The sequence below is a fragment of the Sinocyclocheilus rhinocerous genome, unplaced genomic scaffold (genome assembly GCF_001515625.1).
Source record: "Sinocyclocheilus rhinocerous isolate Xijiao unplaced genomic scaffold, SAMN03320098_v1.1 scaffold2849, whole genome shotgun sequence".
NCBI lineage: Eukaryota > Metazoa > Chordata > Actinopteri > Cypriniformes > Cyprinidae > Sinocyclocheilus > Sinocyclocheilus rhinocerous.
Window position 1 is genome coordinate 448697 of NW_015642055.1, and position 15867 is coordinate 464563.

General features: G+C 38.4%; 2 protein-coding genes across 5 annotated transcripts in view; both read right to left on the reverse strand.

The window, feature by feature from the left end:
- Nucleotides 1–4: 4 nt before the first annotated feature.
- Nucleotides 5–7329, reverse strand: LOC107755579 (rab GTPase-binding effector protein 2-like). Its single transcript, XM_016572458.1, has 13 exons — nucleotides 6909–7329; nucleotides 6206–6370; nucleotides 4384–4472; nucleotides 3844–4200; nucleotides 3490–3585; nucleotides 2960–3058; nucleotides 2743–2853; nucleotides 2555–2633; nucleotides 2319–2330; nucleotides 2125–2180; nucleotides 1707–1805; nucleotides 1514–1621; nucleotides 5–1416 (listed from the first exon to the last, which is right to left on the reverse strand). Exons 1-13 carry the CDS (start codon nucleotides 6955–6957, stop codon nucleotides 1315–1317), a joined length of 1422 nt encoding a protein of 473 aa, XP_016427944.1. The 5' UTR covers nucleotides 6958–7329; the 3' UTR covers nucleotides 5–1314.
- Nucleotides 7330–8367: 1038 nt separating this feature from the next.
- Nucleotides 8368–15867, reverse strand: part of LOC107755580 (sarcalumenin-like) — an 8658-nt gene continuing 1158 nt past the window's right edge. For 3 of the 4 annotated variants that reach the window (XM_016572460.1, XM_016572461.1, XM_016572459.1), the window contains 9 exons: nucleotides 12329–12440; nucleotides 12109–12202; nucleotides 11947–12001; nucleotides 11727–11867; nucleotides 11437–11597; nucleotides 10820–10918; nucleotides 10573–10718; nucleotides 10300–10471; nucleotides 10186–10217 (listed from right to left, as the gene is read on the reverse strand). In XM_016572460.1, the coding sequence (XP_016427946.1) occupies nucleotides 10194–10217; nucleotides 10300–10471; nucleotides 10573–10718; nucleotides 10820–10918; nucleotides 11437–11597; nucleotides 11727–11867; nucleotides 11947–12001; nucleotides 12109–12202; nucleotides 12329–12440 (1004 nt within the window). In that variant the 3' untranslated portion in view covers nucleotides 10186–10193. Of the gene's footprint in view, nucleotides 8978–9058; nucleotides 9144–9824; nucleotides 9938–10185; nucleotides 10218–10299; nucleotides 10472–10572; nucleotides 10719–10819; nucleotides 10919–11436; nucleotides 11598–11726; nucleotides 11868–11946; nucleotides 12002–12108; nucleotides 12203–12328; nucleotides 12441–15867 lie in introns of those variants that run through there. The other variant, XM_016572462.1, reaches the window with a different exon arrangement.

The following is a 15867-nucleotide window of genomic DNA, read 5'->3' on the forward strand; positions in this document are numbered from 1 at the left end:
TTAACTTTTATTTTTCATACATATGTAATGCACTCAGATGTGTTACTAACATTGTGCTACATATATATGAATTAACATTTATTAGCCCCATTCAAACAGATTTAGTGTTTTATCAACTCTTTAACATACCATTGATCTTCCACTGTTCATTGGCTCAGGCACCAGATGCTTCATAATAAAATGATGGCTCTTTCCAGTAAAGGGACTTTGGCCTTAAATTGAATGCAAAAATAATTATAGTAGGGTAGGTAGTATTATAGCAGGGGGCAACTGTCTTTTCAGCATAAGTTCTCTATCTGTCTGAGAACAGCAAGTATGAATATTTCACTTTGAAATAAAGTTTCAACAAAAACCATTTGAGGTACAAAAATATTTTAGGGGGTAATATTTTCTAATGCATTTAATTTAAAGTAATATTTATTTGATCTCTTGGTTTTTGGCTTTAAGTTAACATAAAAGGAGTATGCTAACACTGTTGCTGGTGGATATCATAAAAGATGTCATCATGGCTGTGAAACTGGGGGCAATTTTAACACTACTTATGAATACAAATGGTATGAATTGAAAGATTTAATCTTTCAAACAATAATATATTGTAAAACTAGCATTTAGTCAACAGCTAATTACACTTCGCTTATTAAAATAGGTTGCATCTCATTTCAAAAAATTATTATGTATTAAGACATTATTTAAGACAGCTAAAAGAATTAGTACCACATAAAGGCGAAAAATATTCCGATATTATGTGGAATATTATTAAATATTATGATAGTCCTTCTCATTATATATTTATTAAGGATACTGTTACTTTGGCGCATAGATTTTTTTCTTATAGCAATAACGGGTAGGTCTGTAGTAGTCTGAGAAAAAATACATATTCTAAAAGTTCCAATTGCCCCCAGTATGTTTTTTGGTTTTTATTTTGCTGGTGACAGGTGCTGAAAATGAGTAATATATCTCCATCAGTATCTATTAGGAAAGGAGGATTAGGCCAGGAAGATAAAACTTACACTGCAGTAGCATTAAGTCTAGTCAGCTAGTAGTCAGTGTATTAGCTTTTCCCAAAACTCAAGTATTAGCAATTCCAGTTTGTCCAGATTGATAAGGAATCGTGTTTCCCCATATGGTTTGAGTTCTTTAGAAGAATTGTGAACCCATGAGTGCAGGAATGGCCGTTTAGTTCTTCATGTCACTGTAGGTTTCTTTTTCATGTAGGCAGCCCACCTCAGCTTGGCCCTTTTTGAGGACCACCTCCTTGTCCACTAGAGTCTCTTCCCTTTGGTTGGCCAAAATGTCACCTATTCTTATATTGTTTCATGTGGCATCTGCAGGCAAATCAGTGTCTTCAATCTCCTCCCCTAGAATGTGCTTCACTTGGTTCAAAGATTCTGCCTGGCGAATCTGCTCCAGTTTCACCTGAGAATGCAGAGAGAAGAAATTATTTTTAAAAAACTATGCTTGAAGTTTTTGCCACAATGCTGAACTCAATGCTAATCCTAAATCAGTGAAGTACCTGCAGTGACTGCGACAGCTGCACAAAATCCTTCTGCACAGCTTGACTAGTGTCTAGTTGAGAGCGCAGACTGATCAACTGACTGCGATACTGCTGCTGCAACGCTGCCTGAAAGACAGACATAGAGAGATGTAAACTACTATATAATCCAATTCAGTGATATTCACCTATTCACACCAAGATGCAGGCATACCTTCTCCTGGATGTGAGATTTGTTCTCCTTCTGAAGGTGAGAAAGTGCCACTCGCAGACCCTGCACCTCTACACGACACTCCTGCAGCTCAGCCTCCAACTGCACACACAGATGGGACAATGGATACTAGCGTACTGCATTGTACACACTGAACAATGTTGAACACATTATACAACAGCATTATACAACAAACTTTTCAAACAACACTACACTGTTGTCACATGATTTCATTATGTGCATGTTTAATTTTGTGAGAGTGCATCCAATTATAAAGGGATACATAATTTGTCCATTTTGTAATATTGTGTAAAAAATGTCTGAACTATTGGTAGTCAGATTAAATGAGTCAAGCAGAGATGCATAAAAAACACAGACAAACGCACAAGAAATAACTCCTGAGAATTAAAGGCTGCCATACCTTTTCCTTTTGGATCTGTATGCGGTCTGTCTCTACTGTCAGGCTGGCAAGCTTAACTGAGGGAGAGAGATTTCAATCACAAACTTACACTGGACACACAGTTTCATGGTAATACACTAAAATATCAAAACCTATCCTCGTACAACTACTAGGATCTACACTATTGACAAAAAGTGAAAGTATGCATGACTTACCTTCTAACATTTCTGGAGGAGCAGATGTGACAAGAAAGATCAGGAGAAAAGACAAAAAGGAGAACGTCATTGAAGAGAAAATCTAAAGCTTCAACAAACAGGACAAATGGCAGACGATGATTCAAATGATTTATTCTGAAACATTTAATTCAAATGTTTTACGAACAGTGAGGGAAAGCAAAAACAAGCATATGCCAAATGCATTAATGTAATGTAATCTAATGATATTGACAGACCGCTTTCTTCTGTGCGTGTCTCCAGCTGTTCCTGTAGGTTGACTATTTCAATACGAAGCCTCTCCTCACAGTGAGCTGCCTTATGCATAGAGATACACACTGACTTAATCACTTATTAAGACAAATACATACACACCTCTGACCACCTTTTGTCAAATCCGCTTTTGAACACACACTCATTCACATACCTCTAGTGTTGGACTGCGGGGTGGAAGGCTATTTTCATCCACATCAGTGTCTTCACCTTTCAACTTGGAGAGTTCATTACAAACTCTCTTCTGAGAGTAAGACAGCTCCGCCTGCATGACAAAAAGTACACACAGACTCATTAGTTTGTGATCTCATCAAGATGTTGGATCATGGATTCCTGCTGCCCTTTGATTGCACCATTCAGCTGCTACTCACCAATCTGCTCTGAACAGCATTTTGTGACTGGCTAAATGATTTCTGTAGGTCTTGAAGAAGAGTCTCAGAAGTTTGCACCTGAGACTGAAGCACCGACAACTACAATAGACAAAAACACATCAAGATATCAATATATAACTTTGCTTTGGAAAGTAATTATCTGTAGATATGCTATATCAGGGTGTATGCTCAAAGCAATTAAACCACATTGAAAAAATATATATTATATAAAATTATATTACATTACATTACATTCTTCCACTCAAAGGTTTGGGGTCATTAAGATTTTTATACATAATTTTATTCAGCAAGGATGCATTAAATTGATTAAAAGTGATAGTAAAGAAGACATTTATTGTGTTACAAAAAAAATCTATTTCAAATAAATGGTGATCTTTTGAACTCGCTACTCATGAAATAATGTATCAATGTATGACTGTTTACACAAAAATATTAAGCAATGCAAGTAATTCTGGCTGTGTTTTTATTTGGTCTGTGTGGCGAAAGACAGGAACTGAGAGTTTCTGTACCTGTTTTTGTGTCTCTGTGCTTTGCACATCCAGTTCTTTCTCCAGCTCAGCTTTCTGCTTTTGAAGCTCTGTCACCTCCTCTTGAAGCTCTACAAGCTAAAAATGCAATGATATCAGATTCAAGTTAGATATTCAGTTAGTTGAGGGATGGTGACATCACGCACTGACTCATGAATAGTAATTTCTAGCTGTTAAGTATTCTAGAGCCAAGCGTAACTAGAAAAACTTTACTTTTTAGTGCTTTTTAATTTTCATGACTTTTCCAGGCCTGGCAACCATAATCTTAAAATACAGTTACATTACAGTTTTCAATGGTTGTGGGAAACCTGCTAGAAAAACTAGGCGTATACTGACTTGTGCTTGCAATTTGTCCCAGTCTGCATGTGTGACCAGTCTGTGTCCCGGTGGTGGCAGGTAGATGGCTTCAGGCACCAGCGTTCCTGTGGACACCAGGGAGGCGGTGTCATCTTGAGGGGGCGGATGTCGGGGTAAAGAGGGTGTGTCCATAGAGAAAGAAGACAGAGAGGCCGAGTCACAGTGCTGGGGAAAGTAGGCCATCATAAGGCCTGTTGTCTCTGTATCTGACGTCTCCGCCAACAGCTCCAGTGGATCAGAGTCTGACCCTGAGCCCTCATGGTCAGCAGCTCGCAGGGGAGGGGAACCACCCTGTGGAGGAGAGGTACCCTCCACCTTGCCCTTTTTAGAGATGCCCTGCATGCACAATGAAATGTACTTACACATTTACAAATGTACACAATGAACGTGACTTACGGGCATTTTAATACAGAAACTGAAAGATCTTTCAAAAAGGGAAACTTCAGAAAAATCAGTCTTGGCCTCAGTACTTGGATAACAAAGAGGGGAAAAGAAAAAGAGAAGGCGGGACACACAAACCTTAGTGTCCTGGGGCGAAGTGGCTCTCCTATAATGTGATCGTTCTGACTGCAGAACAGATATTCTAGCCTCATACTGAGCAGCTGTTTCTAAGATGGAGAAAAAAAGCTGGGATCAGTCACAAAATGACACTGAAACACATTCTCTGTCAATTCCAATTCTTTGGGTTAAATTTCATTTCATGACATGCAAGTTGGCAAATGAAATGAAACTGCAACCAACTGAACTTCTGAAATATAACATGCTTCTAAATGCAACGGCTTATCGAACAAGAAAAAACTATGTTGGTTTTATTTTATCAATTGCATTTATATTTACATATTTGGCAGATGTTTTATCCAAAGTGACCTGCACTGCATACAAAGCACACATTTTAACAGTTCATGCATTCCCTGGGAATCAAACCCATGACCATCGCATTGCTAGCGTTATGCTCTACTAATTTGTTACATTTTATATAGCGCTTTTCTGGGTACGCAAAGCGCTTTACATGGAAGGAGGGGGAATCTCCTCAACCACCACCAGTGTGCAGCATCCACCTGGACTTTGCCTACAGTTTGAGCCACGTGAATTTGGTTGTTAATTGGATTGTGAAAAGTGAGTGTTGCATACAGGAATGTTGTTGCATTCAGAAAGATCTGAATGTGATTGGCATTACTGCAACCTTAAATACGTCAGACTCAGCAGAGAGAAGTGAGTTGCATTTGATTAAAGATAACAAGGTCATTCTGATGTCACTGCAAAAGGCTCGGGCCTTACAACTTTATTAGCTGCACGTCTCATTACTTTAAAGTGGAAACACATTTCACCCCCACCTTTTATTAGTGAATTAAAGAGGTGTTTACTTGTATAAAGCTCAAGAATTTCGCATTCACAGGCTCCTTAAAGATCTTTGACAAGGTATAGTATTCTCCTTTTTTATAATATAGCCTACTAGCTGGCTCTTTACAAAGTTAAGCTGAGCACCCCCTTTAATTTTTTATTTACTTATTTTATTATAGTCATTTTATTATGTATTTTTAAGCTATGAATTTGTGTTTTCATATATTATTGGCGGGTATTTTATTTTGCTGCATTATTGTACTTGGTAATTGGATGTGGTAATAATAATAACTGGCTTTAGAAATACTGTCTTTACAGAACACTGAGAATACAGCTCACAAATTGTATAGACTCTTTTAACATCACCATAACACCAAATGGATTTTTTTTAATGGAACATACGTGATTTATTCATGCACATCATCATTCTTTTTAAATTCATGTGCCCTCATAACCTTTCATCAAAAACATTAACTTCCCTTCCCTTTCTACTCTGATGACGTGTGCATCTGAAGGAGAAACAATAATCCCTCCCATCCAGCAACTTGTCACTCACGATAAACAAATGACAAAAATCCAATGATCCAATCAATTCCTGATGGATAAAATCAAGTCTCCTCCTAATTTTTTTCCTCATTAGAAAAGCCATATGTCACAATAGGTAAGAAAAGACGATGACATTTTCCATTTCATGCCAACATCAATAGGGTTTTTAATGGTGTTTTGCACTTTTGGGTACATTTCATTGCTATCATGTTGTATGTATGGAAAGAAGTGTTCTCCTTTTGTGTTTCACAGAAAAACAGGTTTGGAATGGCATGGAACTGAGTAAATATTGACATAATTGTTATTTTTGGATGAGCTACTCCTGTAAAGACACAGTGTGGCTTTTCTCCACAGAAGCTCCATGATTAATCAACAATCCGCAAACAGACTTGTGCTTTACCTCCACCTTAGGTGACCACACTCCTTCAATCCTACCCTTTCTCTCCCTCCTCACCTCTCAGAGCCTCCTGCAAGGACTGAATCTCCTGGTCGCATTGTTTTTGCAGTTCCTGGAGCTCCTCCTGTTTGCAAAGCTCGCAGATGCTGGCCAGGCCCTGCCAGTGCTCCAGCTGAGCTCGACACTCGATTAGCTGCGTCTGCAGGTCTGCCGCAGCTCCTGCTGAAGGAAAACACAGAAGCGCTTCAGAAACTCTTCTAAAGAGCCTTGTCCCTTTCTCCTACACCGTCATATTTGTAGAGAATCGTTTACAGATATACATGACAGAGCTCTACGTCATTAACAAGATGGACTTTGCCAAAAGCAGATTGACACTAAGAGCACTTGATTTGATTTGTCCAATGCCCATTCAGGATTTAAACACCACACGTCAAAAAAATATTGATTCTGGTCCTAAACACCTGTTGATTTCTCATGCACTGATCTGCTGCTGTTATTATCATCAACAGAAAATAAGATTGTCATCAGCATTCCCACATTTTGTTTATATATATATATATATATAAGATCTAATGCCGTCTATTCGGCAGCTAACGTTACATGATCAGATATGTTTGCACGCCAAGCTCGGATTGTCATTGCTTACTAACGTTAATTCAATCGCAACAATCTCGGAATAGTTGCCCAAATGTGTTTATATCGACACAGAGCTCTATTTTTAGACTGTAGTTTAACAAGTAGGCTACTGGTTTGTTCATACCATCGTTCTCCTCCTCACTGCGCGATGCCGTCGTGTCCAAGACCTCCATGGTTTCACGTCGTTTGTCTCGATATTTTCCTTTCGTTTCGATATTCTTCCCTTCGCCCGCATCCGTCTTTCTTTTCCTGTGTGAAGTGCAGCAGGGTCGGGCTTCAACAAAACTGCGCCAAGAGTTCAGGAAACAACTTTCCCCGGTTCAATCCTGCGGATATTACCTAATATTACATCCATCCTCCCTAGAGTCACACACAACGCGTGGATTGTTTCAAAATCTAGTGAGCGGACTACAAAGACCGCGCTTTTGGGCCTTGTAGGCGTAAGCTGACTGAGAACACGCCTGTGATGCTGCCTAGGTAGCCAGCTCACTAGGATCTGAGACATAGCCGGAGAGGATGTGAACTATCCTTGCAGTCTTCGTTGGAGGATATATGCAAATACATAGCTAGATGGCTTTGAATATTTTCCAAAACCTGTGGTTAATCGTGCAATTGAATGACAAAACAAAAGAGAAATAAAACACTTGTATAGACACCGCAGGTTGTCGATTACAGAGGGTAGGTTTAGGATATATCCTAATTGCCATGACAACCATTTTCCGCAGTATGGGTGCTGCTATTGCTTTTACTTTAAAATCGCAATAAAAAATATTGTGATCAAGTCGGTTTCATATTCTTGTTTTTCATATAGAATATTTTACGATTTTTGTAGAAACTGTTTGAAAATGCTATTGTTGTCAACGGATAAAAAAAAAAAAAAAAAAGATGTTGTCTAATGCAGGAAAAAAAGTTCCCACTGTTTTTTACCAATGAATTTGCATGCAATTTTAATAAACTGCGGTCAATTCTGATAAATGAACAAGGATTTGTCATAGTCGTTTTGAAAATCGTTTGATTTTGAGCAAAAGAATCAAGTAGCCGTTTTGGCAGATTCATTATAAAGAACCGATTCAAAAGAACATCGCATACGGTGCAAGACTATGATTGCAAGCTAGTTTTAACAATATATAGACTCAAAACAATAGTCTGTCAGTTATATACCAGATTAGCTATTCTTACGCCAGATGTTAACTAGAAATATATATACATGTGTGTGTGTGTGTGTGTATGTATATATATATATATAAAATAGCAAACTACTGATTACAGATCTGTACCAGTACCAAGGGCTTGTCTTAAATTGGTTATTTTGATTTTAAAAAATGTACTCTTATTTAGAATATACAGGCCTGACAATAATGGACATGATTTTGTTTTCAACAAAGATAAAGTTCAAATTTAATCTTAAATCTAAATTGATGTGTTACAGCAAAGCAAAGACTCTGAAATATAATTTTTACATTCCGAACGAACGAACGAACGAAAGCACACACTCGAAAATTCCAAAGAGGATTTTGGCCTAGTTAGCAGCTAGTCCTTGCTTTGCCAGTTTCTGAAAAGCAATGAAGCCAAACTCACATACATTCATTATTTTATTATCGTAACAGCAATAACTTGACATAAAAACTTAGGAAAGTGTGGTATACAAAAGCCAGCTTCAATATTTCTATTAAAATTGACAATGATGTAAATAAACACCAGAAGTCATAAGAATCTAATGTCATAAATGAAGGGCTTCACATTTCTCAGTAATTCTGGTAATTTACCATAAAATACAGAGTATTTTAGGTACATAGCAGAGAAAAGGAGAATGATATTAAAAACTGCTATTGCCAAACAATAGGATTATTCAGAGCATTAATCCAATCTCCTAACATGCCCCTTCAACTATTCCTTACAGTACAATTGTTATACTGCAATGAGACTAAAAAAATAAAACAAACATAGTATTGGTCCACAGCTCCATCATTATTTAATGCTGAAAGACATAGCTTACAGGTGCAGTAGTGTGTAACTAAGTGCCCATGAAATAGCTTCTCGGTGTCTGCTACATTACAGGAATGATTAGATGCGGTTTAGTGGTACTTCTGGGTGCTGTATTCATCCTATCCAGATCTTTGAAGTCTATATTCCCTCTCAGTTCATGTCCTGATCACCCACACTCTGACGCAGGTACTCCTCATAGAGATTTTTCTGCATAAACATACAAGGGAGTCATTAGTTGAGTCAATCATCACTGTAGCTGTGTCAACACAACACAAATGCAAACTTTACCTTTTTGATCTTCACTACCTCCTGGACATACTCCAGTTTTTGCTGAAGCAGTCTCTTTTGTTTCCCAGAGAGTGTTGGTTTGGTCCTAAAAGTGGAATATAGAGAAAAACAAGAGATGTTTAGCAAAATGCTGAAGCTGGTCTTTTCCACACAGTGAAAGTATATGGCATAAAGGGGCAAAAATTTATCACTAATCTTCCCCTCTGCTGCAGGTAAGTGAATAAACAAATAAATTGTCCATAAAACTTGTCAAAATATTCACCAACCTTCCTTTCTGCTGTAGGTAATTAAATAAATAGCTAAGAGGAAATTTGATAGTTTACCCTTCACAAAATGCACTAATCTTCCCCTCTGCTGCAAGAAATAAGGAAATCCGTAAAATAAAAATAGCTAGGAGTAAATTTGAAATTCACAAAATCATTCACTAATCTTCCCTTCTGCTACAGTTCTAAAAAACAAATCTAGAAATAATATATCATAAATAGTCCGTAGCACTACATTCTATGACTTCTAAATTCATAAAATAGCTAGGAGGAAGGTTGTTTTTCTCCCACAGAATTTTCCCCTCTACTGCAGGTCTAAGATTAATAAAGGTTTAAAAAAAAAAAAAATGTAATCTTGAATGTAAACATTATAGTAAATACCTCCTTTAGTGCTTGGCAGAAGAAGCCAAATTTTAGAATGATGTTAAGTAAATTACAATTTTTACTTCTGGCTGATAAAGAAAAAACTACTACGCGTGTAAAGTTTATAAAACTTTTTTCACCTGAAAGAAAAGCGAGCAAGGAGGATAAAGATGAAGGACAACAGCACCAGTCCAGCACAACTGTACAGCTGCACCTCTGCTGACAAGGATTCAAACGCCTTCAGTGCAGGAACCTGAACACACAAACCCACACTTACATCAGTATCTACAGTGAATCCCACACACACACACACACACGAATGCATATACATACTAACCACATATAGTGTGAGTGCCTCTATGCCACTATTACCCAGCATGAGCACCAGCATATCTTTGGAGAGGCTGCCAAGCACCAGGGTCACGAGCAGCAGCAGGGGCATAGTGAAACCCAGCATGCCCAACAAACAGCCCTTGAAACGTGATCGACGGTTCTCTATACTGCACTGCCTATAGAGAGTTTACTGCAGGAACCTGAACACACAAACCCACACTTACATCAGTATCTACAGTGAATCCCACACACACACACACACGAATGCATATACATACTAACCACATATAGTGTGAGTGCCTCTATGCCACTATTACCCAGCATGAGCACCAGCATATCTTTGGAGAGGCTGCCAAGCACCAGGGTCACGAGCAGCAGCAGGGGCATAGTGAAACCCAGCATGCCCAACAAACAGCCCTTGAAACGTGATCGACGGTTCTCTATACTGCACTGCCTATAGAGAGTTTAACACACAATGGCAACTGTAATATTAGACTAATAAACATTGGCGTTTACCTATACAATATGTATGAATACAATACAAGGATGTAATACCGATCATTATCAAGTGTCTCAGTGATGGCCTCGGTGATGAGGTTGCAGTCCTTCTCCAATGAGTTAAGCGTGTTCTGCACAGTCTGGTTAATGGTCTTCTCTATAGTCCGACACACCTCCTCTATCTGATTGACACATCGACTGGGCTGATGGTGGAGACAGTAAGGAAAAATCTTCAGTAATCTTTACTTATTAAGCACGAAAGTTGTCACGGTTACAGTGAGGAACTGAAAGATTGTGGTAGCACCTTATTAGGGTTGGGAACATAGATGGTGGGCATGTCAAAGCCACACTTGTTGAGTCCTGGACGCTTGCAAAGCTCCTGCACAATCTGCATCATAACTCTCTGAAATAGCCAATAACAAAGCAATTTGACATATCGTTACTAAACAGTCAAACAAAGACCATTTGCCTTTAAAGATCTTGTATTTTACAGTCCCTTGAAACATCAACATACACTACTGTTAATGCTTGGAGTCAGTTTAATACTGACAATTAATATTTTTTTATTGCTTAAATTAATACTTAAGCAAGGACACAATGAATTGACAATATTACAAAAGATTTAAAATCTATTCCACAAAAATATGAATCATCAAATTCAGCTCAAATTAAAATCACAGGAATACATTGTATTTTTTTTTTTTATATATATATATTGCTAATATTTTATATACTATTAATACATTGATATTTAATATTTTAACATTTTAAAATAAAAAGGGTATTACAAATTGTAATAATTTACAATATTACTATTATTACTGTATTATTGATCAAACAAATGCTTCTCTAAACTGTAGTGTATATGCTTATGATCACAGTAGTTATACATTTTATTTTGCATGTATAAGAGCATCTTACTTGTCGATCAGAATCTCCTCCAGCCTCATCCGCTTTACTGAGATAAAATCGGAGACGGTCTCCTTGCTTCTCATTCAGTTTCTCTACAATGTTGAGTGTGCGCTTGCATAAAGCCTGTCCCATTGGGTCAAAGAAGACCAGGATCAGATCACAGAGCTCACCTGGTGTAGACAGGCAGAATCAGAATACAGGGACACGTATTAGGACTACAAATGGACATTTATAATACTTACTTTAGACTTACAAACAACATTACAAAAATACTAACTCTGGAACACACAAATACACACCGAGCCACAGAATAGCTTGATCCACGTCAAAGGGGTACTTCATATCTCCATCCACCAGACCAGGAGTGTCAACAAAGGTCACCAAGCTGAAACGTTTCTGTCGTGAAGTACAAATCTCAGTGCCGAGGTATTCTGACACCCCTGAAATTGAGAGAAAGTTGCAATTTAGACACAGCTTCCATAAGCCTGTAGTTCTTTTTAGCGCGATTCATCTACAAACCTTTAAACTCCTGCAGTGGTTTGAAATGGGGATAGAGATGGAGCGTTGCATTTCCCTAAAACCAAGGCGACAGTTGTTATACAAGACGTTTATATAAATGCCAATTTCATGCCCAAACCATGTCACACAACTTTCATGCAATATGCATGGGGTCATATTTACTGTGAGCGATTCCCTCTTTCGCCCACTTGTAACAAAGCTGAAGCCCTGTGTCTCTATCGCGACCCCTGTTCTTTGAATATGCTCCTCCACATACCTGCAAAGCAATAAATGCATGGCTTACTGTTTGAACTCTAATGGTTCTCACTTTTTCAGTCTAACACAAACAGCAATCTGAGTGCATGGTTGTAGTGTATGTTTTCATGTCTGTATATTAGCCTACCAATTGACAAAGCTGCTCTTTCCAGCGGAGTGGTTCCCCATCAACATCACAGTTATCTTTTTCCGGGGAGGCAGCAAGGTCACCCCAACAGTCTGAGCAATTGTTATTAGTCCTACAGAGCAAAGGATTGAGTGATTAGACAAACTAGACAAAAGAAAGTGTCAGTATTTCAGTTTTTCAGTGGGTGAGTAAGTGAAGAACATTTGTGTGTGTGTGTGTGTGTGTGTGTGTGTGTGTGTGTGTGAACTATCCATTAAAGACTGCGGTCAAGCCAGCCTCCACTTTGAAAAACACGGTCATTCTAGCCGCCACGTTGTATTTCGGTGCGCGCATATACTAGACATTACGGTAATAGCGTGTAAAACTCAGATCAAAGGAAAAGTGATCTCTGGCATTCATTTATTGAGACAGTTTCTCTGTGAATGAATGAATGAATGAATGAATGTTTAAAATAATACAAATGTTTAAAAAAAAACGGTCTGATAAAAATGACAATGACTTAAAATTTTGAGTAATATTAAATGTAGAATTTTCAAAAAAAAAACAAAAAACTGTCTGATGAGAAATAACAAAATAAAACCCTTTAATGAACTTGTATATAGCCATATTTATCTGTAAATTCACATAGTTATAAAAAGGTTTCACAAAAAAGTTTCACTTTTGATTAACAGTACACCAGTCCAGAATGTCATTTCCCCAGTGTCAGGACTCTCTGATTTCCCATTACAAAATAAAAGCCCTCCAAAAACTCATATATGACCAGTTTTGTCTTTGATTTTAGATAGCTCTAAAAAAGGAAACTCCGTTTCCACAGAACAATTTCAATTCAGATTGACAATCCACTACCCCAGGGTGTCACTCAGTCAGTTTCAGGACGATCTGATGTTGCATTACATAACAAAAGCCCTCCAAAAACTCATATTCTACCTGTTCTGCCTGTGAGTTTAAATGGCTCTAAAAAGGAAACTCCCTGTTTCCACAGACTAATTTGAATTCAGATTAATAGTCCAGTACCCCAGGGTGTCCCTCAGCCAGTTTCAGGACGATCTGATGTTGCATTACAAAATAAAAGCCCATCCACAATCTCATATATGACCACCAGTTTTGTCTTTGATTTTGGATAGCTCTAAAAAGGAAACTCCCTGTTTCCACAAACCAGTGTCAATTCAGATTGACAGTCCTCTACCACAGGGTGTCCCTTAGCCAGTTTCAGGACGTTCTGATGTTGCATTACATAATACAAGCCCTCTAAAAACTCATATTCTGCCTGTTTTGCCTGTGATTTTGAATAGCTCTAAAAAGGAAACTCCCTGTTTCCACAAACCAGTGTCAATTCAGATTGACAGTCCACTACCCCAGGGTGTCACTCAGCCAGTTTCAGGACGATCTGATGTTGCATTACATAATAAAAGCCCTCCAAAATTTCATATCCTACCTGTGAAACTGAATAGCTCTAAAAAAGAAACTCCCTGTTTCCACAGAACAATTTAAATTCAGATTAACAGTCCAGTACCCCAGGGTGTCCCTCAGCCAGTTTCAGGACGACCTGATGTTGCATTACAAAATAAAAGCCCATCCACAATCTCATATATGACCACCAGTTTTGTCTTTGATTTTGGATAGCTCTAAAAAGGAAATTCCCTGTTTCCACAGAACAATTTCAAATCAGATTAATAGTACAGCACCCCAGAGTGTCACGCCCACAAATGTCTGGCTCTGATGTGTAATTTCAAAATAAAAGTCCGCCCAAAACAATTTTGTCTGTCAATTCTGATAGGTATAAAAATTTAACTCCCGGTTTCCACAGGCCACTTTCACTTCAAAATGATAGTACACCTGCTCAGAGAGTCACCCACACAATGTCAGGACTATCTGATGTATAATTCCAAAATAAAAGCCCTCTAAAAGCTCATATTTAAGCTCCTTTGTCTGTCAATTTGGATTGGTTTAAAAAGGAAACTCCCCATTTCCACAGACCACTTTGACTTCAGATAACCAGTTACCACCTCCTCATTGTCGCTCCCACAATGTCAGGACTATCTGGTGCAAAATTACAAATTGAAGTCCTTCTAAAACTTATAAGATGTTTTGTATAACAGTTTAGATTGGTGTAAAATGTAAACGCTGTTTCCACAAACCATTTTCACTTCAGACTGATAGTGCATCACCTCAGAGTATCACTCACACAATGTCAGGACTGTCTAATGATTCAGATAAGTAGAAAACATACTCGGTTACTAATGTAACCTTGGTTCCCTGAGATACAGAATGAGTACTGCGTCTACGAAGACGCTTTGGGGGGAAAACTCCTTTTTCTCTGATGACTGAAGCCTTTCAATAATGCAGTGTAACTGCACTGCCTTGGCATTGGTTCGTGCACTGAATAAAAAAATGAACCAATGGCTCGGCAGCAGAGCTGCACAAGCCTATGGTGACAAACCACGCCAGAATGGGCAGGGCCATCTGGCTATATAATCGGGCATTTCGCCGTAGGATCCTCAGGTTACTTCGACTGAAGTGACGACTGAGTCGTGCAGCTACATAGCATGGCAAAGTACGCAGTACTCGTTCCGTATCTCAGGGAACCAAGGTTACGTTAGTAACCAAGTACGTTCCCTATCGATACTTCACTCGTACTGCGTCTGCTCACTGTGTTATTGAAAGGCTTCAGTCATCGGAGAAAAAGGAGTTTCCCCCCCAAAGCGCCTTAGTAGAAGCAGTACGAGTTAAGTATCGATAGGGAACAGTATCTCGTTGTTTACACAGACTACTTTCACTTCAGATTGATAATACGCCTTCTCATAGTATCACTTACACTACTTTAGGACTGTGTAGACAAAACAGTGTATACAAGTTTAGGCGGGCTCTTATTTTGTAATTCAACATCAGACAGTCCTGAAATGGTGTAAGTGACACTGTGAGAGTGTACGGTCAATCTGTGGGGAAACTATAATGTGGAAATCAGAAGTTTCTTTTTTTATACCAATCTGAAATGACAGACAAAACAGAATTTATTTGAGTTTTTGGAGGGCTTTCATTTTGGAATTGTAAATCATATAGTCCTGACATAGCATAAGTGACACTCTGGGGTGGTGTGCTATCAATCTGAAGTGACAATAGTTTATGGAAACAGGGACTTTTCTTTTTAGAGCTATCTGAAAATATGGAAAATACAGGTTATATGCAAGTTTTTTTTTAGGGCTTTTATTTTGTCATACAGCAACAGACAGTCCTGGCATTGGCCCAGTGGCACTCTGGGGTGGTGGACTGTCAATCTAAATTGAAAAGGGTCTATGGAGCTATCCAAAATCACAGGCAGAGCAGGTAGAATATGAGATTTTGGAGGGCTTTTTGTATGTAATGCAACTTCAGATCGTCCTGAAACTGGCTGAGTGACACCCTGGGGTAGTGAACTGTCAATCTGAATTGAAACTGGTCTGTGGAAACAGGGAGTTTTCTTATTAGAGCTATTCAAAATCACAGGCAGAACATGTAGAATGAGTTTTTGGAGGGCTTTTATTTTGTAATGTAACATCAGA